This window comes from Colossoma macropomum, unplaced genomic scaffold (assembly GCF_904425465.1).
Source record: "Colossoma macropomum unplaced genomic scaffold, Colossoma_macropomum, whole genome shotgun sequence".
Classification (NCBI taxonomy): Eukaryota; Metazoa; Chordata; class Actinopteri; order Characiformes; family Serrasalmidae; genus Colossoma; species Colossoma macropomum.
The window spans coordinates 25,524,478-25,549,546 of NW_023494804.1; the positions used below are offsets into that span (position 1 = coordinate 25,524,478).

A 25,069-nucleotide genomic window follows, 5' to 3' on the forward strand; every position below is an offset into this window, starting at 1 on the left:
TAATTTTCTAAAGTGTTTTATGTTCTTGCCTATCATCCGTGCTGGTTTGGCTGACGTGCACAGGCCTCGTGTATTTTACTTTTTGTCATGTCTTTTTGAATTCTATGTCTACAAACTTAAAATGATGGTTCTTCAGATGACATTTACAGTGCTCCCTATTGACACTGGCACACTCTGGCATTTTGTTATATCTGGCTTTAGAGAGGCTGAGGAGCGCGTGCGGCGTTCTCCATGCGTGTGGAGAACATATTAATAGATCCTGCGTTAACTCTGGTGTCCTCGGTGCACGCGCACAACGAAAACAAGCCCTGCGCTCGTGCTGGCTGCCACCAGGCTGCGTTGACGCCGCTGCGCATGCGCAGTGCGCGCTTCTCCATCCCCATTCACAGACACATCGCTCACTGCCAGAGCGGCTTCTTCACCTCAACATCCAGCGGGAGAAATGGATGCGTAGCGTTTACCCTGAAGGCACCTGTATACTCGCTTCTGTCCCTTTCTCTCTCTCTTTCTCTTCCCCCTCTCTCTCAATCTCTCTCTCTCTCGCTCTCTTTCTCTCTCTCTCTCCATCTCTATCTCTTTCTCTCTCCATCTCTATCTCTTCAGCCAGCGTCTATGGGTTCCACCAGAGCCAGAAGAGGAGCACCCCCATACACAATGTCTTAGTCTATAGTGGGTTTAGTATCTGCAGGGGTTGCTGATTTGTTCCCCCTGCTCCTCTCCCCCGGTCATGGAGTTCACCTCTTCATCTGTGTTTGACCAGCACAAAGGTAAGAATGGAAGGCGGGTGAGGGGGGGTGTATGGCTGTCTCTGTTGCCATGGTGATACCCAGCTCTTGGTACTAGCTAATGCTTTTTCGGCGTGATGGTGGTGCCTTTTCAGTAGAGAACAACTTGTGTGTAGGAAGCAGCCCCCAGGTTATGGTGCTGACAGTCATCAGTCATTGGGCTAGGTGGTCTTCAGAGGCTCTGACTGGCTCTGGGACCATGCCTGGAGAGGAGATGCTGGGGGTGTCTCAGGACATCTAGCAGTGACATGGGAAGGGATGCTTGAAGAGGTGGATAGTGGGTCCATATATATATTTGGTCTATATTTATGCTAGATCAGTGATGAGCATGCTCTGCCTCCTACTTCAGTGAGAATGATAATGTAAATGTAATGTAATATAAATGCAAAAATGTAAATGCTGTCACACAGTGATTGGCAAACCTGGGTAACAATAGTGTATGAAATTGTTTACTTGAACCACAAATCATATGTAGTGGTGTTCTAAAGCTCCTGGTTTTCCATTTTACAAAGTTTCTGTGTAATGAAAAAGTTAGTATGCAAACAAAGTCATTCAGAATGGTCTAGAGAAACCAGATGTCTGAATCATTTAATGTCTCTAAAAGCTACCTCACGGTTAGTTGTTACATGAGATGATTACGAATATGTTGTCTGATGCCTGATATACTGATTTCTAATAGTTTTAAGAAGATTTTGGGCTAAAATGCATTTTTTACAACCTATATATGCCAGAGAGGTACATGAACATTACATATAAAAAATTCAGAAGATATGTTTAGGTTCATTCGCCAATTTGGATAGCAGATAAAATGGCTATATTTTTGTTGCTGGCATCATGGTCTCTGGTTCCAATCACCACCACTGTAAAGAAAGCTTCTCTACTAACCATGTCACATCAATCCACTCTGAATGATTCTGTCTGCATGTCAGTGACTGAATTATGTTAAAATTTAAAAAATTTGGTGGAATTCCCCATTAACACATCCTTTATGCTTCTTTCACACTTTGTCCAACAATTCGTCCAAAAATTGGACATCACAGTTTTCTCGCTTTAAGCCAGGGGTGTCTAATTCAGGTCCCAGAGGGCCACAGCTGTGCAGAGATTAGTGTTATCCCTCCTCAAACTCTCTTTAGCTATTGAAGACCTTGCTAATGAGCTGATGTATGTCGAATGAGGTAGAGTACTGCCTTAATTTAATTTTAGTTTAATTACAATAATTTAATGATAGTTATGATAGATTTTTCTCCATCTGTTCTTGTCAGACTGTGCTGAGGAGGTCGACTTGAGTGTGGTGTTCCAAGCAGCAGCCACAGGAGACGTCAACACTCTGACAGCCACGATACGTGAGGACCCGTCCATCCTGGAGTACTGCGATAGTGAAGGCATGTACAGTGCTCCACTGCTACAGCTATTTTTCCCAGCACTTTATTTCACTGACTTTAATTGGCTTTAATATGTATTATATAATTGTTCTTAATAACACATAGGGCTGACTGTATTTTAAATCAGGCAGATCAGTCAGATTCAAAGCACAGCATGATACTACGCTCACCGTGAACTTTATTAGAAACTCCTATCTGGTATTTCCACACAGTTACAGACCCATCTGTTGTCACAGTTTATCAACCCCTAGTTTCTGACCACAAGACGGCTGGTGACCAGATATTATTTTGTTGATGGGTCATTCTCAATGCAACAAGAATACTGACATTGTAGTGGCATGGTAGCATGTGTGGTGCAAGTGTTTCAAACACAGCATAGATGTTTAACACACGTCAGTGTCACTGCTAAGTTGGAAGTGGTTTACCACCCAAAAATACCCAGCTAAAAGTGGCTTTGTGGTCAAAAAATGATCACTGATAAGGAACTAGAAGACGACTAACACAAATGATGCCTCAATAAATGGCTTATAGGCAGATGAACACCAACAAGGTGGGGCTAGCTAGCAAGACAAGTGTTTTTAAAGGCACACTCTGGCTAATATTGTAATCAATGCTACATCTGTTTCTGGTTTAAACACTAGCAAAACCCTCTTACTGATGAAGATGCTGTTGAAAAACTACAGCAGCTCTGGGTGGAGTTTTGTGAGCTGTTTTGATTTTGCTAGTAAATGTAGCTAGATAGCTAATGCTGCTGCTAGAGAGTTGAATCTCAGCCGTATAAATGTAATAACTGCATGCAAACCATCATTACAATGGAGAGAATGGATTACAGACAACAGAACAACAGACAACTCTAAAAGCTAAAGTTAGCAGGCTATCTGGCTATCTAGATACCTCACCTCACCTTACTTTGGCTGCTTTTCTCTGGCTGAAAGGATAAACAAAAATGGCTATTCTGCTACATGATAGAATCACTGTTTTCTTCATGATTTACTTCGAGGACTAAGGTAAGAGTTACACTAATGTTAGCTTGTTTATATAGTGCATTCCAGCCAGTGTTTTTTATTGCAAACTAAAATAAATTTTAAAGTCAAAATTCATTGTTCCCTGCATAAGTATTCAATTCCTTCAGACTAGTACTTGATAGAACCATGTTTTGCTGCAATGACAACCTTGACACTTTAAATGGTCAGGGCCCACCAGCGGGCCCTAAAGTTGTATTACACACTTCTATAACCTAAGAATAGCTGAACCAGCTTGCGTTGAAATCCCTATAGTTACTGAATAATAATCTTTATTATGTAATAAGCCTGAGATTTTCAGGGGTTAAGTCTGTTCCTACCACCTTTGTACTCAGTTTGGGAGTGATTTTCACCCATCCTTCTTGGCAGATTTGCACCAGGTTGTTCAGGTTGGTTGGATGATGCTGGATTGCAATTCTCAAATAGTGCCACAGATTCTTGATTGGATTGGACTTTCTAGAACATGCACTTTTTGGTGGTTCAGTCACTCCTGCATTGCTTTGGCCTTGTGCTTGGGATCTCTGTCCTACTGAAAAGTGAAGTTCTTCCCAAGCTTTAGCTCTGAGACTGAAGCAAGTTGTCTTGCAGTATCTCCTTGTATTTTGCATCATCTATCCTTCAGTTATAACAAGATGGACAGTCCCCGCCCAGGAAAAGCATCTGCCACACAACATGATGCAGAAAAGGTGAACTTTTTTAATGGTTCACAAGTAGAGGCCAACTGTAAGGCAGTTGCGTCCTCGTTAGAGCAGTATATTGAATGCTTATGCAAACAGCATTTTTCAGTTAGTCATTTTTGTTACAGAATATTTTCTAACATAAAACCTTTTAAAATAAAATGTGACACTGCACAAATATTAAGGTGTCATTTGTAATCCAGATGATTCTGATAACTTTCAGGGGGATTGAATGAAACTTTGCAAGGCACTGTATTTATTAGCCTATAGTTTGGTGGCTAGGCTAGCAGGCAGCATTCATTGACACCACAGGGATTCCCAGTGGTTCTATGATGTATTTGCAAAATGCTTGCTGGGTGTTGTAGTAAGAAAACACAGCTGAACCAAAACATGAAAACAATATAAAATTGTGACTTCTGTCAAACCAACGAAGCTGAGGCATATAATGTTTGCTATAGAATACTACATAACACAACAAATATCATTGTATATTATAGTTTTAGGCTGGAATGCCCCTTAATAAAGTGACCAGTGAGCTTACTAAAAGGTCTAAACAAAATAAAGTGTACTTTGTAGTCTTGGTGTAAGTTGGAAGCCAGATAATAAGTGTTGTAACAGCAGCAACATGATGCATACAGCTGAATGATGACTGTGGATGGAGATTCTGTGGATGCCAATTTGGTCTGCATGTTGAGATGACGCCTTGTTGCTTATGTCTCTTTTTTTAGGCTCCACACCGCTGATGCACGCCGTCTCTGGGAGGCAGGTGGACACAGTGAAACTGCTGCTGAAGATGGGAGCATCCATCAACACTCAGGACGCCTGCGGCCGGACATCTCTCTCCCTCGCCACGTACCTGGTACTCACTGTAGTGGAGTAGGGCTGAAAGGAATTCAGAATGGATTTTGAGCAAGTTTATAAAGTTCATAAATACACACAAACCAGCCACTTCTTTAATTACATCTTGTATCTACACTCTTTGTCCATTTTATCAGGTCCACTTACCATATAGGTGCACTTTGTAGTTCTACGGTTACAGACTGTATCTGTTTCTCTGCATACTTTGTTTGCCCCCTTTTACCCTCACTGGTCAGAACTCCCACAGGACCACCACAGAGCAGGTATTATTTGGGTGGTGGATCAATCTCAGCGCTGCAGTCACACTGACGTGGTGGTAGTGTGTTATTGTGTGTTGCGCTGGTACAAGCTGCAGTCCGCTCACTGTCCACTCTATTAGACACACCTACCTTGTCAGTCCACCTTGTAGATGTGAAGTCAGAGACGATAGCTCATCTGTTGCTGCACAGTTTGTGTTGGTCATCCTCTTGTCCTTCATCAGTGATCACAGGACGCTGCCCACAGGACACTGTTGGCTGGATATTTTTGGTTGGTGGACTGTTCTCAGTCCAGCAGTGACACTGAGGTGTTTATAAACTCCAGCAGCACTGCTGTGTCTGATCCACTCAGACCAGCATGACACACACTAACACACCACACAGAAAAAGCCAGACATATATTACTAATTTACTTTATTAACCTCAAAGAGATAAACACATGGGTTCAAAATAAAATCTTACAAACTAAATTGCTGCACATTTTAATGATTTGTAAATTTTCATGTTAAATAAAAAAGTAGCAACTGCACATTTTACAGGTTAATTAAAAAAATCCTGGGTGAAGTTTATATCAAAACAATTCTACAATGGACTGGACTGAACTGGAAGTTTTATGTGCCCAGCCAATGCCCCTGTCAGCAAATATATGAGCTAATTACAAACGACGTCAGTGAATAAAAGAAGTAAGAAAATAATAGATCATTTTCATTTGAAAGTTCTTCACAGTTTTATTTGAACTGACTGAATGGAGCTAGTTCCTACGCATTTCTAGGCCACAGTATGTTACATAGCTGTTATCATAGCCACACAAAACCTTTCAAATAAAATAATGTCTATTCTTGTACATGCAGAGTGATATTTCCAGCAAGCTTCAATAGTTTTGCTGATATGACCTTGTTTGCTATCTTTTAAAGGGCTGGCTGGAAGGATGTGTTTGTTTGCTGCGAAACGGAGCCAAACAGAACATCCCTGATAAGAACGGGCGCTTGCCTCTCCATGCTGCTACCGCTGAGGTCGACCTCAGGTATGAAAATAACAAATTTTACCATTACTTTTCCAGTAATGCATGATGAGATATTCCAGTCACATGATATTTTTATTAACATAAACTGTTACCGCTTCTTATAAAGACAAATTTTTTCAGAAGTTCTCAGAAAGACAGTATAAATAGAAAGCAGACAAAAGGAGCCTTTTACACATGCTTTTAAATCAGATGGTTTGGAAATGATTTTTTTGAGTGTTCATTGGGTGATTTATAATCTAGCTCTAAAAGACATCCTAGATCAGTCTGCAGTGTTTCTCGTAGGTCTGAAACAAACCTAAGGAGCGCACTATGGGGCTGTGGGGGGGTGAGGGGGATGATCTTTTAAAAATATAGATATCTGAACTCATCATGCTACTTGTTTACTTATTCGGGTATCTGAATAGGGCATGAGATAAGTGAAATTTAAACCTTCCATGTTTTTTGTATTTAGATATGAAGAGCCTCATGGACTTGACAAAAGTAAAGGTTTAGGTCGTGGAAATGACCACAGGTCAAAAAGAGTGATGCTTTGCATCAGTGACACTGGGTGCTTTTGTTTATTCTTAAAAATATAAAATATTGTTTCTTTGGGATTTGTTTAAATGGGAATAAATATATTTGGATTTTCATTAATATGCTTGAGGGGGCCCTTTGATGGACTGGTGTTGTATCCTGCCGTCCGCCCACAGACCGCTGGGATAGACTCCTGCACCCCCACACGACCCAGAAGGATAAGCGGTTTATAAAAATGTGTGTGGGTGTGTGTGTGTGTGTGTCTGTCTGTGTGTGTGCTTGGGGGGTGCAAGTTTAACCTATGCGTGGGAAACACTAATCTGGCCACTTAGAATAAAACGATAAGCCATGAGAGGCCATGTGTCCTGGTGATTTTACCACGGTCAGCATAATGCCTAAAACCCTCTTAGGGACTTTTTATACAATATGATAAAATACAAATACAAATAGCCTTGTTTAAATCAAATCAAGCTTTATTGGTCACACCTGCAGCCACACACAGTGTAATGTGTAGTGAAAAGCTTATATAATTGTCCGTTGCCATGAAAACACAAGAAAATATAAGATAATTATAAAAAAGTGCAGAAGAATGTAAAATATTAAAATATTAAATATAATAAATTGTAAGGATATGTGCAGTGTAAAGTGCAGATGTGTGCATATGTGTGCAAATGAGCAGGAAGTAGTAGAACTGAAAGGGATTAATAAATATTATAAATATTTATAAATTCAGCAGTGTGTATTGTGTATGTAGTGTGTGTGGGTGTAGTAGTCCAGTTATATGTGTGTGTGTGTGTGTCAATGTGTATATAGTCTTAGCTGTTGTCCTGGTTGAAGGGCTTGTAGGAAGAAGCTCCTCCCCTTTTTCTCTGTTTTGGCCCTCAGGGAATTGAAGTGTTTCCCTGATCGTAACAGAGAGAAAGGTCCATTGTTGGGATAGCAGGGATCATTCACTATCTTACTGGTTTTGGTCCAACACCTCTTGCTTTAAATGGACTGCAGGTCAAGGAGCTCCTTTCGGGTGATGCGCTGATCTCACTGCTCTTGGAGAGCCCACCTATTCTGCTTGGTGCTACTCCAAGCCAGGCTGTGATGTTTCTCGTCAGCTCTCAATAGTGCAGGTGTAAAAGCTCTTTAGGACTGTGGAGGACAGTTTAAAGTTAAATTTAATTTAATTTAATATAAATAGCAATCACAATTAATAATCTTTGCTCAAGTAATATAAATTGTTTACATAAAACCATGGTTCCCAAGCAACCTATCAAAGATTATTCCAAGAAAAACTTAAAAATATAGAATTCCGTGGATGCATGTGTTCATACACTATATTGACAAAAGTATTAGGAAACTTACACATTACACCTACAGGAGCTTTTATGACATCCCATTATAAATCCATAGGCATTAATATGGGGATGGCCCCCCTTTTGCACCTATAACAGCTTCCACTCTTCTGGGAAGCTTTCTACAAGATTTTGGAGGGTGTCTGTGGGCATTTTTGCCCATTTATCCAGAAAAGCATTTGTGAGATCAGACACTGATGTTGAACGAGAGAGCCTCACTTGCAATGTCTGTTCTAGTTCATCCCAAAGGTGTTTGAAGGGGTTGAGGTCAGGGTTCTGTGAGGGCCAGTCAAGTTCTTCCACATCAAAGTCACCCAGCCATGCCTTTATAGACCTTGCTTTGTGTGGGGCACAGTCAACTGTTCCCACAAAGTTGGCAGCATACAGTTGTCCAAAATGTCTTGGTCTGCTGAAGCATTAAGATTTCCCTTTACTAGACCTAAGGGGTCTAGGCCAACCCCTGAAAAACAACCCCATAGCATTATTCCTCCTCCACCAAACTTTATAGTTGGCACATTGCAGTCAGGCAGATAACATTCTCCTGCGTTTGCCAAACTCAGACTCGTACATCAGATATCAGATCGGGAAGCATGATTTGTCACTCCAAGGAATACGTTTCCACTGCTCCAGAGTCCAGTGGCGGTGTGCTTTAAGGTCGCTAAGTGCTTCAGTATGACCCATTCTACTGCCAGGGTTTGTCTATTGAGACTGCATGGCTATGTGCTTAATTTTATTCATCTGTTAGCAATAAGTGTGGCTGAAACACCTGAACTCAGTAATTAAGAGGGGTGTCCTAATTCTTCTGTCCATATAGTGCATGCACGGTCACATGGAAAAGTTTTGGCACCCCTGGTCAAGTGAAAATAAGTTAACACATTCTCTACAGCGAACATACTTGTGCACATTATAATGCACAATTGCTGCTTATTTACTGAATTAACATTTAAAAAAAATGCATAAAATGTGGCCTGTGCAAATGTCATGGCATATTTCATATTTTATGGTTATTTCTTCCATTATGTTAAATTCAGCAAATAAATCAATTTTATGCACTTAATTTTGCAGAAAATTGCAACATTAAGTTTTTCCTAGGGGTGTTAAAAACTTGCATATGACTGTAAAACACTTATTATGTTATTAACAGTTAGAATGCTTTAGAATGTGGCTTAGCCAATCAGATTTTAGAACTATCTATTTTACAATTGACAATTTTTTGACAAAAACAAAACATTCAAATAGCCTTCAAATCTTACATACCATCTTATTCAAAACAATTGGCCTACTACAAACATAACAATGCTTGATCATCAAGTTTTGTGATTATTAAAGACATATTAAGGAACTGGTTTGAATCAATTTACAGGAACTTACATTTTTTTCTCAGATGAATTTAGTAACTAAAGCCACTAAAAGGAACAGAAAGTAGTCTGTAGTACACACACTGCTGGGTCAGCAAGTTAGACATGCTAGGCCAGTGTGCGTTGTGTGTAGTAATGAACGCTGACTGGCAAGTTCACTTCTTCTGATAATAAAGCCATTCTCACTAGGGCCTGAGTGCTGTCCCTATAGCAACCACAGACCTTTGCTCTGGACGGCAGGGCAGTGACACCTTTTCTCTCAGACAGCAGGAGAGCAAAACACAGCCTTGACTCCAATCTGCATCACTGCTTTTTGCGTCTTCCTGTAAGAGTAACAATAGAAACGCTTCAGTGGGGCTTCCTGTTTCTCTCCATCCATCTGGCAAGCAGTTTCCACTTCGCTGGCAATGATGATAATGAGGACTCCAGTCTCTAGACACTTACAGTGAACATAAGTGTTTTTCAATTAGTATTCTCAAGTCGGGAACGCTGTGAACGAACATTGTTAATTAGACTTACTCTAATGGCTGTTTTGATATGAGCAGACCAGAGTTAATACTGAAGGCTGTTGAACATAGAACAAGACTGCATCCTGCTAGATGATTATAATATATTCTATACAGTTTTAAAGGTGCCAAAAGGGTTCTTTGGAGAGAAGAACCACTTTTGGTTCCCTGAAGAACCTTCCAATGGACAGTTCATTAAAGACCCATTGTGAAGAACCTTTTTAAAGTTCAAAGAAGCTCCAAATAATAAGGTTGTAAGACTTTCCCAGACCTGTACATTCAAGCCAATAACTAGGTAGAAATCTTCATTTTTAAGAAAGTGTGGTTACTCTATGTACTCATCATAATGTTACATAATAATATACTGCATGTTGTTGTCATTCATAGACTCATGGCTGTGTTATTGCAACAATCAACACTGTGTGAAATAAACCATCAGGATAATGAGGTAAGAAAGAGTTATTAACTGTCACTTCACTCAAAGTATAAAATATGAATATCGGCAGGAGAAACAGAAATACCTTCTTATATACTTTTACACAGATACAGTCATTTGATTTCCTTTAGTCATTTACAAGACTACACATTAAAGAAGCTAACCGTGTGATTCATGCTCATGGTGGAGCTGTATTTGCTCCCTCCTTAAAGCCTCAGCCGTGACTCACTCTCGGCTATCATTTCATGACATTTAAATGTCATTGAAAAACTGGCAGGTTCATGGTGGGCCTGTAATTTTAATATTCAGCAGCCTGTATTTTATGCCTACAGTGAGCTAAGGGCACTGGTTTCCCACATTGTGGTCATCAGAAGAAAGTGTCTTATGGCAGCACTCTGTCTAAATTTTCTAGTTATATAGGATTACAAAGGAAAACAATTCACTGGAGTTTTGAACAGAGGGCAGATTATACGGTAAGTAGAAGTGTAACAGTTCAGAAAATTCATTATTTGATTCGATACCATACAGATTCACTACATTTTTCAATGCAGCAAAATAAAGGAGTAACTGAAAATGCCTTACTTTATCAAAGTTAATGTTTCCATTTTCAGTTTATTAGAGCATTTAACATTATAGAAGCACAAGATTTGAAACAAAAGCCGTGTTTTATACTGTCCTACTCTAAAGCTCTAGCCAGAGGCTAATATATTAGCCCCAAACTAACACACTAGCAACAGGCTAACATGCCAGTCATGATACAATGATGTGATAGAATACACTGTGAAACAGCTCAGTACAATACATTGTGCTGTCACATGCCTATAAATCACAGGGCTCTGTTTTTCTCAATGTGGTCATTGTACAGGGCTCCTAGCCACATAATATATAGCTAGCACATGCTACAGTCCACTGAAGTTAGATAGCTATACTGCTGCCCCTTATATGGTTTACTAGACCATGGCACCGGTAGTGCCAATAAAGTTGCTAGCTAGCAAGATAAGTTCACTAAAATCAAGAAAACCTCTACACAAGTAACTTATGCGTGTTAACAGTTTCAATTCAAAGTACAGGCGTAGCTAGCTAGCTAATTCACACACACACACACACACACACACACACACACACACATACACAGAAGTTTTTTTAATGCAATGAGGAAGCCTGAGACAACAGCAAGAAATGATACGGCCTGTAGGGATGTTTGAAAATGTTTTACATGTGTCTTCCTGACGCTGGTTTTAAAACTGTTATACTGTATAGAAGTGCTCTTTTTTCTCATTAGGCTTGTGCTTTCATCTCATATATTGTAATTAAAGCTAATGTCTGTAATGCTTCAGGACATGAAATCTGCCATAAATACAAAAAAAATCTAATGCAGGGCTATTAAGATACATTACTGGTTTTGTCTTGGCAGGGAATGACCGCTCTTCACTGGGCATCCTTCCATAACCGTCCAGAGCACGTGCAGGCTCTGCTGCAGAAAGGAGCCGACCCCACACTGGTGGATAAAGACTTTAAGACTGCACTTCACTGGGCTGTGCAGGTAGGACAGCCTGTAATCTTTTACTGTAAGATAGTTGGCTGAATTCTCATGTATCAAAAAATACATCCTTACAACTGCACCTATAAAATGAGCTCAGTGAAGTTGAATCGCTAAAGAGTGCATCTATATACAGTTGTTTGCAAAAGTTTGGGCACCCCAAATTATGACCAAATTGCATATTACAATTACAAATTACATGTTACAATTATGAATAATATATACTTATAGTGAATTACATATTTGCAGCAAACTACTATTTTGTAAATGTTAGAGAAAAGTTTCCTTATATTTATTATTAGATATTTATTATCTTATTATAAACTCCCAGAACTAAATTTACTCTTCAGGCTTTAATTGCTTTGTTAGGCCTGGTTAGGCAGGTTAAAAATTGTCATGATGATAATTGGTAGTGGCGGTGCGGCACTGTTCTACTGTGCTTGGAGAAAATATTACCAGTATTTGATGAAAAGAACACCTTGCCAACTGTTCAGCATGGGGTGGATCTATTATGCTCTGAGGTTGTGTGGCAGCCAGTGGCACAAGAAACGTATAGATGGATAGATGGAAGAATATACGCAAACACACTGATTTACATACAACTGTAAAAATGAAATATATTAGTATATTTAATGTGTTGTCACTACATTGTTTATATAGTGAACAGCTGGAAAAATGCCTTCATATGACAATAACATGGAGTGCACTTCAACTGAGAAACATACAAATGCTTTTATCAGAGAATGGCAAAGTAATGTCACATCCAGTTCACTTCTGGGCTACATATACTTTCATGATTTGAAACATTGTCTGATAAGCACTCTGATATGTTGAATATTATGGAGAGGAAATGAAACTGAACGTGCAGTCACTACAGTGGCAAAACATGAAATGCAGTGCATACATGATATTACGTTTCTATAGTGACATGCGCCCAAAACAGAAAGAGAAACCTCTATTACATTGCTTCCACGCTGCTTGACATCTTTACCGAAAAAACTTTCAGGAATGATCTACATCAAAAAATGAAATGCTGAATTTGTGTAGAATTGAATACATGCACCTTGAAATGTAATTCACCTAGTTGCATTGCTTTTTACTGTATGTTGCTACAAAAGAAGTCAATGCAATAGATCTTTTACTTTTTTATTTCGGCGCGTGTGAATGCCACTTTTTAAATGCAGTATGTGCATGATGCTCACACGTGCATTGTATTTCACTGTTATGACTGCGTTTCTATAAGGCATATATGTTTGTATTAACAGTTTGCAGAGTAAAGAGGAACATAGCTGTGCAGTGATTACATTTCAAGGTGGACTGTATTCAAATCTGACACAAATTCAGCATTTCATCTTTTTAAACACAAATCATGTATTGTTTGTTCAGTAAAGAAGTCAAGCGACAAATGTGAAAATAATGTCATAGAGGTTTTTCGTTTCATTTCGGCATGTATTCTGCATGTCACTATGGAAACACAATGTCATGTGTGCATTGCATTGTTGTTCTTATGAATATATTGATCATAAAGGGGCTATTCATGGCGTGTCCCATCATCTGATGTCTTTACCGTGGTATGTTTTAAATCATTCCAAGGCATTCTTCATGCCAGAAATGGATTTAAATCTGATAAATTGGGATGTTTTGGGTTATGATTAGAATCCACTTCAGTGTGTGTGTATGTGTGTGTGTGTGTGTGTGTGTGTGTGTGTGTGTGTGTGTGTGTGTGTGTGTGTGAGGTAGCCCACTGAGGCCTGAATCCGTGTATTAATGCTGCACACTCAGCTTGTGCAGCTCTCCCACAGGCCGTCACCCATCATCACTAAGTGGACACATGAGACTCTCTGCTCTCGATCACTTAGCTGAGACTTTAGAGAGAGCTAATAAAGATGGTGTCATATTATTCATAATTTTTTTACACCATAAGCCAGTTTGGAATAGAACGCCACAAGACCACTTTTAACCACAAGTATTCTTGACTTGTGAGCCATTGTAGAAGTCAGTGAGAGTAAACTAGACACAGTCCTGCACATTGGAGGAGAGGATTAGGCTTATTTCAAGATGTCTTCGTACAGAGATGTTAATGTTACACCATTCTGGTTCACTCTTCCTCAGAGATTGGGAGCAGACAATGATCAATAATATGTTCAGCATTTCAAGCGCAAAATATTACTCAAAACTATTGGTATGATTGGTCTTTGAACCCTTAGAAATAGACAGTTATTATTGTAGTTTTGCTGTATCAATTAGATAAAATGAAGATATTACATATCGCTGCTGTTGGAACGAAACATCTTATCCCCAATATGCTAAATTTAGAGAGGAATGAAAAAATGTTCTCATCTTTCAGTTAAAGTTTTTTTTTCAACGTAATTGTGAAACATTTCTGTAGGTATGGTCATTATGATTTTTGTATACATTGTAAAAGGCAACCATTTTTGGCCAAAGATGTAAAAAAAATCTAAGATTTAACATGTCAAGAAATGACAAAAACATGGCAGATTATGAAGGACAATTTTTTCCTTTCTGCAGATCAAGACTACAAACAACAACAACTTTTCATTAAATTCAAATCATGATAAAATATTTTCAGGTGTATTTCAAAACACAGATGTGTCATTGATTGAAACTTTACAATCTGTACTTTCAATAAGCTATAAGCAGGAAATAATTCATGTAAAATGCTTATGAACAGTGATAACTAAGCAATTTTATACATAAACATAAATGTCTTGTAACAAGGCAAAATGTCATTGGATTAGTCAGTCAAAAAAAATCACTTTCACCCAATCTTATAGCCATGGACTGCATTGTCATTGTTAGCAAATGAACATAAAGTCCTTATCTCAATCACAGCAGCCTTCTTGAAGAACAATCATCTACCAGAAGAGGAGAACAGCCTCACAGAGACACAAAAGCCAAATAGACATGTGCTCAGCTTTTGAATCAGAATAGAAGCATGTGTAATAAGATTAGGGCTGTCCTATTGTGCATGCATTTATATACAGTTATATGGAAAAGTTGGAATAAGAATTGCATATTTTGTTAATTTTCTAAGTGAAAATAAGAACAGAATGGATAAAAATAAAATATAAGGAGTAGTTGTGCATTAAAATGTGCAGAGACTATTGTGTAAATAGTTCCTCCAGACAGATTTGTGTTTCATTCTGAATCATTACAAAATAATTAAACTGTGCTCTGATTTGAGAAACTATAATGTCCTTTTTCTGTTAACTCATTTATCAGAGTGGTAGCCGATTTATGTGCTCACTGATTCTTGACCACCACCTCGGCTCCTCCGTCATCAACTACGACGACGAGAATGGCAAAACCTGTGTTCACATTGCCGCGGCTGCAGGCTACAGCGACATCATCTATGAGCTCGCGCGTGTCCCTGAGACCAACCTGCAGGCTCTGGATGTGGATGAGCGGTAAGCGAGTATGCATCATACAGCTGTTACAATATCACATCTTATCTCTCATATCAGTCCAATGTGCTCAGGATGTCCATCTGCTTATCACCTCCGTCGCCCTTCTCATCTGCCTCTAATGGCAAAACAAGAGCACATCGTCACTGTCCAAAGAAAAACAAGCATCTCCAAAGTGATAACTTTACAGGACAGGACAAAATATTCTATATTTTCAGTGTAAGTTAAGTAAAGAGATTTAATGTGAAATAGTTTTGGAGCATTTCTCTTGGTCCAGTCTTCATGAACCTTTCACACAATGTAAAGGACAGCTGCTGAGCTGAAATCATACAGAAAACTTAAATCTGAAAAAAAAGGAGATACTTGTTTATTTTGGACAGCGACAATATATGCACAATATGTTTATCAAATTTAAATCATAATAGATTTCCTTTTCTACTTACAAACATCAACACAAACGTGTGGTGTTAATTGGAAGTGTAGAATCTGTGCTTCCAACAGAATATCTCCACTTGCTTCAATGAGCTATGAGTGAGAAATAATAAAACAAAATCTAAGAAGAGGCATTTCAAGGCGTATATGTCAGTGAGACCTAGGAAGACTAGAGAGCTGTAGTTCCTCATTTCTTTAAATAAAAGAGTTTGATGTTGTATGTAAACTCACTCACTCACTGCTCCATACTGTCCAAATATTGAAACTAAGCTGCCAAAGGAGCCCACTTTGAGTTCATTGTTTTTGTGATGTCATCAAAAACCACTGCATTTACATATATAAACCTATTCAGCTTATAGCAGTTCAGTCCTGCCTGTTCATGTGAAGTTATAAGAAGTGTACCGGCCTGGCCTGCGTTTTGAATGAGGCATAGTGCTGAGTAGCCAATAGCCAATCAGAACAGAGATCATTTACATATGTCAATCCTGAAGGCATAGTAACAAAAGACAAAAACAGCCTGGTTGATTCTTTAATTGTAATGGATAAAGAGAGTTTGTAAAATGGTTATGAATTTCAATATATATATATATATATATATATATATATATATATATATATATATCTTTTTTTTTCTTTTTTTTGGGAAATGTATGATATGTGCCCTTTAATGCAGCAGCTGAAACATTATCTGCTTTCTTGACTTTCCTACAATCATGTTTACACAGGGGATTTCTAATGTCCTGCTCACAGATAAACATTGTTGTACCTCAGATCTACCATGAAATTCACTCCATTGCTCTGTAGGTCTGCACTGGTGAAACCTCAAACCACAGAGGTACACAAATAAATTCTTGCAAAACCAGAAGGTTTCGCTGGAAATTCATAATAGCAAACTTGTTGTATGCGAGCACTGACATGGTCAGCAGTTAGTGTTCTACCCAAAAACTATAGTTTTAGTTTGCAGTGCATTAGCAGGTTTCAGGCTTATACAGCCTATTTCATTGCATCATTTGTAAAAGTCATTTGTAAAAGTTCCATTTTCATTGTAAGAATATGCTGTGACAAATGGTCCAACAGAAATGCTCCAAAAGCCTTGTTATATTGCTGTATAATAAAGCTAAGAATGTTTTTTTTCTTCTCCTTGTCATCGTTTTGACCATTTTCTTATAATGTTATGTTTTGTTACAATGGCAATATGTACAGCACTGTGCAAAAAAACAGAGACCCTTCATTTATTTAATTTCCAGTTCAAATAGCCATTAAGCACAAGTTATTCAGTTTTGAGGAGATGGGTATAATGTTGCAATGTTGCGAAGAGGAAAGGAGTTTCCAAAACTGGAGTTCAAAAAATGACCGTGAGGTATAGAGAAAATGGGACTTCTAAGAGCCATACAAGACGTGGTAGACCATCAAAACTGTCACTATCAGATAAACAGCACTTAAAGCTTTCATCTTTGAGAGAGAGGAGAAAATCAAGCTCCACTCTTACTTCAGATCTCCACAGGTGTTTCAGTCCATCGTTGAGCTGCTGTCAAGAAGCCCTTATTGAGAAAAGGAAATTTGCCAATCAAAAAAAGTAGCTGCTGGTGTTCTCAGAACAATAGACTGACCACCCCAGAGTCCAGACCTCAACATCACTGAGTGTGTTTAGGGTTACATCAATGGTGAGAAGCAGAAAATGCTAAACCAACTTCTAAGACTGAACTTTGGAGGTGTGGAAAAATATCTCTGTAGATTTCTTTGAAAAACTGAAAGTGAGACTGAAAAGAATGGAAACTGTAATAAAGGTAAAGGGTGAACACAGTAAATACTGAACATTTTATATTATATTATAGTTTTAAAGACAGTAACTAATGGCCATTTTGAATGGAAAGTGAGTAAATGAAAGGGGGTCTCTGACTATTGCACAGTACTGTATATATGCTAATTAAAAGTTCTTTTGAAATGAAATGAAAAATGGTGTCCTGTCAAGTGAAATCATATATATATATATATATATATATATATATATATATATATATATATATATATTGTGCCCCTAAAGTTTTGACAAGTAGTTTGTACCATGATCATTGCCACATATTCTGTGTACCTGTAGTTCATGTCTTTCTGTGGTCTCTGTATTAGGACCCCTCTGCACTGGGCAGCTGCAGCAGGGAAGGAGGACTGTGTGCAGGCTTTGCTTCAGCTGGGTGTGGAGCCCGGCCCCAGAGACATCAACGAGAACACTCCTCTGACATATGCCATGTACTGCGGCCACACCGCCTGCATCAAACTCCTCTCAGCTGAAAACAGGTTGGGGTCTGGATCTATGTCATACCCTTAAGTGGACTCTGAAAAGTGTCTCTCAGTTGGACATGGAGGAGAAGCATGTTTCATAACTTCCAAAAAGTTACTTTTTGTATTATCAGCCTTTACACTGAATACAATTATTTGTGTAATTAGCTGCACACACAATGAAGACACCACAGACCAATATTAGCCATCCTGCAGGAAGTCATAACTGTACAAAGGTTGTTTTATGCAGCTAAACTAATGGGATAGTTTATTATGACAGGGAATTAAGTAGTGGGACATGTCATAATTACTGGGCTGTTTGCTAGCAGATACATTACTGTTCAGAAGTTTGGAATTACTGTTTTCAATAATACAAAACCAGCATTATTGTAGATGAATGTATAAAATTATTCCAATGCAGTACTGTGCAAAAGAGGATCTTCATTTATTTTATTTCCAGTCAAAAGGCCATTATGTACCACAAAATATAATATCACATATCAGTATTTTAGTATTTAGTGTGTCCACCATTTGCCTATATTGCAGCTTCCATTCTTTTCAGTAGACTTGCTTTCAGTTTTTCAAAGATATTTTTCCACACCTCCAAAATTCAGCCTTAGACGTTGGTTGCATTTTCTACTTCTCAGCATTCAAGGAATCCCAAACACATTCAGTGATTCTGAGGTCTGGACTCTGGGGTGGTCAGTTCGTTGTTCTGAGAACACCAGCAGCTTCTTTGATTGATTGGCAAATTTTCTTCATTTTTGCCTGTTTCCTTTTCTCAGTAAGAGCTTCTTGACAGCTACACATCCTTTCAGACTCTTAGTGTTGAGTTGTCTTCTCACAGTGGAAGGATGGACAGAAACACCTGTGGATTTTTCAGATCTGAAGTAAAAGTGGAGCTTGATTTTCTCCTCTCTCTCAATCACGAAAGCTTTAATTACTGTGTATCTGAAGGTGACAGTTTTGGTGGTCTACCAATCTTGCATGGTTGTTAGGAGACCGTTTCTCTGTATCTTTTAGTCATTTTTTGAACTCTAGTTTTGGAAACATCTGCTTTTTCACTTATTTTTCTTTGACTTTTCCCCCTATTATGTAAGTGGATTATCTTATATCAAATATAATAAATGAACGGTGCTCTGCGAATTTTGCATAGTACAGTATAAAAGTACTTTGCAACTTCACAATTATATAGAATTACAAATAATTAGCATGAATTTAAAGAAACACATATAAAAACACATCATGATGAACAGAGCTGTTGATGCTTTATGCTATATATATTTCATATCTTCTTGCTGTTAAAACACTTAAAATATTACAATATGACTACTAAAAGTACATTTTGATGTTTAGTTTATAGTATTTAAAGCTGCATTGTATAAGTTAGTACTTCTGAACAGTAATGAACAGAAATGTGGTTTGTTTGAGTAATGTAGAGATGTGAAGTTGTGTAATGTCTATAATATTTTCTGAAATATCTATAATAAAGAATGAACAATCCAAATTCAATCAAAATTACAAAAATCACAAAAGAAAACATTTCTTACCAACACTTGTGATCTTACTCGTGCAGGTCCGAGTCAATCCAACAGCTACACTCTCAAAGCACTGATCCGTCTATTAGAAAGGAGGGCAAATTCCGTGTGCTGAACCACATCTTCTCTTGTAAAAAGAAGAAAGAGCTGCACGCTGCGCGGCAGAGGGAGCTGAGCCGGGAACGCCACCTGCAAGAGGAGACCTCCGAAGTGGACGACATCATCACCATGTTCGACTGCATCGTGGACCTACCAGGCAAGGAGGAGAGCAGAAAGCACCTCAACGAGCCCGAAAAGCTCCATCTGCTTGAGGACCCTCCAGCCAAGGACTACAAGAGCCTGCCGCCCATACGCACGCAGAGTCTTCCACCGATCACGCTGGGAAACTCTCTGTTAGCCAACTCACATACTGCGGCACACAGAACTGTCTCAGGGCAGATGGTCAGTCATCTGGCCCACAGATCGCAGAAAAGCAAGAGTGAGCATGACCTGTTTGACAGCAGAACGAAGGGTCAGAAAGTTTCTGGTCCTGCCTGGAAAACTGAATCAAGCCAGTTGTTAACCCAGAAGGCTTGGATCTCACCTCCATCTGAAAGATTGTTGGATAAACTGTTGCGTGAAACAACAAGTCCGATAGACGTTCTTTGCTCCAACCACACACCCTATATACAAAGGAATGACCAAGGTCAGTCACAAAAACAGCCTTTTCTTTGTGAACTATATTTGACGCATATTTGAAGCAGATGATGTTTATTTTATATTTTTTACCTTTTTCAACAGCTGCAAATGCTCACCTTGTACCACTGAGAACACGAGAATCAGCCCTGACGCGCAACAGCCTGGCTCCGATTCGCGACCACTGCACTCACAGATGTAAGTGGTTTCTGTAAAATTTAAGTACCTTTATAGTACCTTAAATTAAAATCTGTTCTTCAGGCTTTAAATGTTTTTTCTTGGAGGGTTAAGAAAAGTGCTTATGAATTTTCATAAATTATTTCAGTCCCATTTTAAAGAGAAAAGAATGGATCAAAAGTTCTAACAAAATAATCAGTTGTTTCATTTCAGTTTTTCAAAAATACAACAGGCTTCTCTAATAACAGTTAGGCTTTTATTATTTGAAGTTGTTACTAAAAGATTAAAAGCTGCAAAAATATGTTACACGCATATCTCCAAAAGTCTAGACTATACTTAAATGTATGCCACTGTATGCTTGGTGCTAACATGGCATTGCAAATCCCAAAGAGACTAAATTCCACAGATAGCTTAAATTAACATTATCATTGCAGTGGTAATTACATACTTACAGAGAAAAAGCGTACTTACAAAGTGAATGTTTTTACATTAAATTAAAATGCTGATGGTATGTTTTGAGGTACTATTATAACATTGCTATAATAAGGTGTTTGATAGAGTACAATCCGCCTGTAAATTAAACAGTTTTTTCAGAATTCACATGCTGTTTAAAGCTGTAAAACACATTTAAAGTTTCATTATGGCTAAAATGTGTATATTATTGGAGAAATTTTAGAAAAACTTTACAATATGGGCAAGACTCCTAACACTACATTTGCCTAGCTCTGTAACTTAGTTAAAATTGTAAGTTGTTTTGGATAAAAGCATCTGTCAAATGCATTAATGTAAATGTAAATGAGATTTTTTTCTGTAGTGTAGATAGGAGCATTTTGTAGTGGTTTGGGTATTTGAAAAGAAAAGGTGGTATAATCTTACCACAGTTCAGTCTCCAGCTATAGCTACATCAAAGCTGTATCATTCCTTCAAACAGAACAGCACATTCTCTAAACAGTCAATTCTCTTCTTATCTTCAGTCTCTTTACCGCCTGATCAAGTCTCTCAAGGAGTGAAGAAGTCTAAATCTCTGCCCCTCAGCTCTTTGGGACGCAGTCTAGCAGGACTTCCACCTCCTTTAACCTCCAAAGTCCAGAGACCTAGCATTCCTCTGTGCTCCTTTCCTGCTCCTCTGACCACCGAGCCCCTGCGGAACATACAAGTTCTTCCTGCAATCCCTCCTCAAAGGAAACGTAGCCCCTCACCTCCCAAACTCCAGAAAACAGCTCAGAGTAGCTCAGACAGCTCTACCTGATGGATCTTCAGTTTACTAGTGACAACAACGAAGAAGGTGACCTCCGCTCAGCCACATTGTAACTGACTACTTTCTGTACACTTGAATTGATAATATTCTTCAGGTTTGATTGTTTGGAGCAAAAGCTGCATGTGCCCAGGAGTTGTCAGTCCATTTCTTGGCAAGAAGACAAGGAGAAGATTGAAACTCCATTTCAAAGCATAGCTAAGATGTTTGATAAAGTTTATGAACCTATCAGCCTATTTTTCCATGCATTTTTACAGAGTAATTGATTTTTTGTCTATGGCATGCACTGTCTACTCTCTGGTTTTCTGGTTTACCTTGTAACCTTAACACTTAAACATACGGTTTAAGTGTCTGACATGAATGTTTTCAATTATCAATAAATGGAATATCATTTTTTAAATATATTTTTGTTTTTTATTTTGTAGATTTTTGTATTTTACTCTTTCTTAATTTACTGGCCTTAATTTTTAGTACTTGTCAAAACCAAGTCTGATACTATAACAAATGACCTACCTACTTAGTAGTTGTTAGCGTAAATGAGTGCAATGTACCTTAACAGTCATTAAAATCTAGCTGATTTTAAACAAAGTACATTAGCTAGCTATGCTATGCTTAGTCACCTCAGATCGAGTAGGTTTTGTTCCACACCAAAAAAGTGCTTCTGTACAGCTATCAGTAAGTAAGTACATTTCATAGTTTTGATCCCTGCTCCTCATGTGTCTCTTTCAACAACAGTCTCTGCAGCACAGCGACAGCAGGAATCACATCCAAGGCTAACACATCCAATGAGCTCACTTGTGGAGGTTTATGTCTAAAGTATTTTATTTGACAGGTTGAGCTGTCGTTGAATATCCTCTAAAACTAGACATACAGTGTGCGATTTCAGAAATCTTGTTCTTTAGTAACTTACGCTGTATGTTTGAATAGTCCATCCTGTATAGACAAAGTCTACAATTTATATACTCACACTGTATGCAAACACTCCAATTGACATGCTATGTGAAATGCAGCCCCTACAGACAGGTCTGTCTACAGATCATTTTAAATAAAGCTGTTCCATTCAAAACAACATGCTGCCCATTGAGTACTGAGCACATAGGCTGATAAACTGAGCTATAGCAGCTTGGCTAACCACACTGCACTGAAACTTACACGGTAGGACAATACAGTCTCTCTACAGCCTATTTTTTAAAGTTTAAAAAATCAATGTTTATACTTCACAGTTCTATTAAATCAAACAGAGCATATAAAGTCAGCATATATGATTTTGGTAGGAAATGTTGACTTTTTCTCCTCTGTTTTGCTAGCCTACATGTCTCCACCCATATTGGGGAAGCATTTATGGTTGTGTGTGAAACTGCACCATGTATTCCTGGCACAGTGTATTCCTGGCACAAATTTGCCAAGTCAGAATGTCTAAAGTACCCAGTGACTTTGTGGCCAACCCTCATGGAGTCAGTGTCTGAGCAGACCCTCCTACACTGCCAGCTTGAGTTGTTTGTTCATTAGCATGGCAGTGTAAACTAGGCTTACGTCACATGGTATCAGCTGGTATTGTATGCTGGTATTGGTGAATTTTTATGAGTAAATGAGCACAGTATCAGACAGATCCCTGATAATCGATACAGTGTGCCAGACTTCTTACTGATATTTAGCTGGCTAAGTGCTAAATAACTTTTCATACATTCATGTGGACAACCTTAAAATGAAATGGCACTACACATTAAACCAGGCATATCCTATCTTAGCCTCAAAGGCCTGCTGTGGCTGCAGGCCTTTTTCTCCACAGGAGCTGGAGCACACCTGGTTCTACCAGAAGGGTACATGAAGCTGAGAGCCGTCATGACAAAATATTTTCGGGAATGCAGTCACGTGGTTTTGGTGAGTGGGAGGAAGGACTAATTTCCCTTTTAAGCAGTCAAAAGAGACTTGAGCCCCCATTCACAGCAGTGGGAAATTCTGCCCATTTCACCAAACTTTAGCAATTATACTTACCCCTTTTAAGATTATGGCAAAGTTGTGGTTATTTTTGTAATTGTTAGGATCTTGTGAGTGTTTTGAGCCGAAACAGGCTTTAGGGACCATTGTTCCACTACTGCTAGAAGAGTTCACTCTGAAAATGAGTACCACTAAATTAAAAAATATGCCAATTTGCATGATATTATTTTGAAACCTCTGAAAGTTGTGTGAGATGCAACCCCTGAGGAGAAAGTGTTTTGCATTCTCCACTTCAATAAGAGTGAATCTGTCATAACTGTGCAACATGATCTTCATCGGCAGTGAACCTCCAACAGCTCAGAGCGTTTGTCCTTGGTTCCACAACATTGGATCATCTCCAAAATAGCATTGAAAGAGCTGGGAGTGCAGTGACACCCGACATCGAGTATGGGATGAATTTGACTATCGTGTTGATGTTGTCCTGGAGGAGGTTATATTGAGCACTTACATAATTACATAATAAATCTTATGCTCACTTGAACCATGTACAATTAACTGCATTATTTTGTAATAATTTACAAGTAAAATAAGTCATTGAGTCATTGAGGATGAATCTTTTTGAATCACCCTGTATTTTTCTATATAAACACTATCATTAGCTCTAGTCCTGGGCTGTCATTTTTCTGCTTCATCTTTTCTCTCTCCGCCCACAATCTCTGAGATTGTGGGTGGAGTTTTCCCTAGGGTTCCCGTCTTAGATAGAACAAATTCCTATTTAATACTTCTCACACTTTTCTCAGAAAAGGTGTGGGAAGGAGTGTAGTTAGGGCCCAGAGGCAAATTCTGTATATGTGTGTGTGTGTGTGTGTGTGTGTGTGTGCGTGTTTATATGTGCGATTAGGAGAGATCAGGCAGTCACATTGTGTCACATTATGAAGATTAGCTAGAATACAGCATTCAGCTAACACCTCATGTAGCTTGGACCACGATAAAGCAAGAACTCAGACAGTAGATTGTAATGGACTCTCCATAGTATATGCTAAATACCCCACTCCTGAGGACTTTTAGTCTGGCAGCCTTCGTCTTTCCTTTGCAATGGCAAAGCAGGAATTAGTGCCACGCTTTTCTGTCTAAAGTTATTTTGCTGCAGTCTTGTTTGTTTATCCCATCGAATGCATCATCTTAAGTGTTTAAGATGTCATACAAACCCTAGATTAATATTTTATAAGTATTTGTGGTTCATGTTCACTCTAGCACTTTAATCTCAGTTTAAGGTGGCCAGAAATCAGAAATGAAATGCAGGGATGTTTCCAGTTTGGTGGTCAATGTATCAATAAAATATCAGATGTTTTTATTTAGGAAATAAAAAGTGGGGGCTGTTCCAGTTTCATGTATTTTGACTGTGGTAACTGTTGTACTGTAATAAACTACGGTGAAGGCCTACTGCTTTCCTTCCCAGCAGCACAACTCATCTTCAGTCTTCCTGTGTTTACTCATGTCACTTCACTGCTGCACTCACTTTACTGGCTTCCTGTAGCTGCAAGCATCAGATTTAAAACACTTCAAAGCCAAAAACAGACCAGCGCCTCCCCACCTGATGGCAATGGTCAAAACTCAAACTTTACCTTGAGCCCTTCAATAGCTCGGCTCG

The 25,069-nt window shown here is 38.7% G+C and overlaps 1 protein-coding gene and 1 long non-coding RNA gene across 2 annotated transcripts; one reads left to right on the forward strand and one right to left on the reverse strand.

Moving 5' to 3' along the window:
• The first annotated feature begins 399 nt into the window (after positions 1–399).
• ankrd55 (ankyrin repeat domain 55) lies at positions 400–21,858 on the forward strand. The gene is made up of 11 exons (XM_036595833.1): positions 400–767; positions 2,048–2,167; positions 4,595–4,725; positions 5,896–6,005; positions 10,113–10,173; positions 11,576–11,704; positions 14,945–15,129; positions 17,686–17,853; positions 19,412–20,058; positions 20,154–20,246; positions 21,200–21,858. The coding sequence occupies exons 1-11, from the start codon at positions 728–730 to the stop codon at positions 21,472–21,474; spliced, it is 1,959 nt and encodes a 652-aa protein (XP_036451726.1). The 5' UTR covers positions 400–727; the 3' UTR covers positions 21,475–21,858.
• Positions 19,631–21,215, reverse strand: LOC118825242. Its single transcript, XR_005008645.1, has 4 exons — positions 21,102–21,215; positions 20,142–20,257; positions 19,957–20,035; positions 19,631–19,862 (listed from the first exon to the last, which is right to left on the reverse strand). It is a non-coding gene; the product is annotated as an uncharacterized LOC118825242 (long non-coding RNA).
• Positions 21,859–25,069: the final 3,211 nt, after the last annotated feature.

What these genes read in the sequence shown, in the direction of transcription:
- ankrd55 (XM_036595833.1), top strand. Translation starts at nt 728, where the DNA reads ATGGAGTTCACCTCTTCATCTGTGTTTGACCAGCACAAAG. An exon ending in ACCGCTGAGGTCGACCTCAG is followed by an intron (nt 6,006 to 10,112) that starts GTATGAAAATAA and finishes TGTCATTCATAG; the next exon opens with ACTCATGGCTGTGTTATTGC. An exon ending in TATACAAAGGAATGACCAAG is followed by an intron (nt 20,059 to 20,153) that starts GTCAGTCACAAA and finishes CTTTTTCAACAG; the next exon opens with CTGCAAATGCTCACCTTGTA.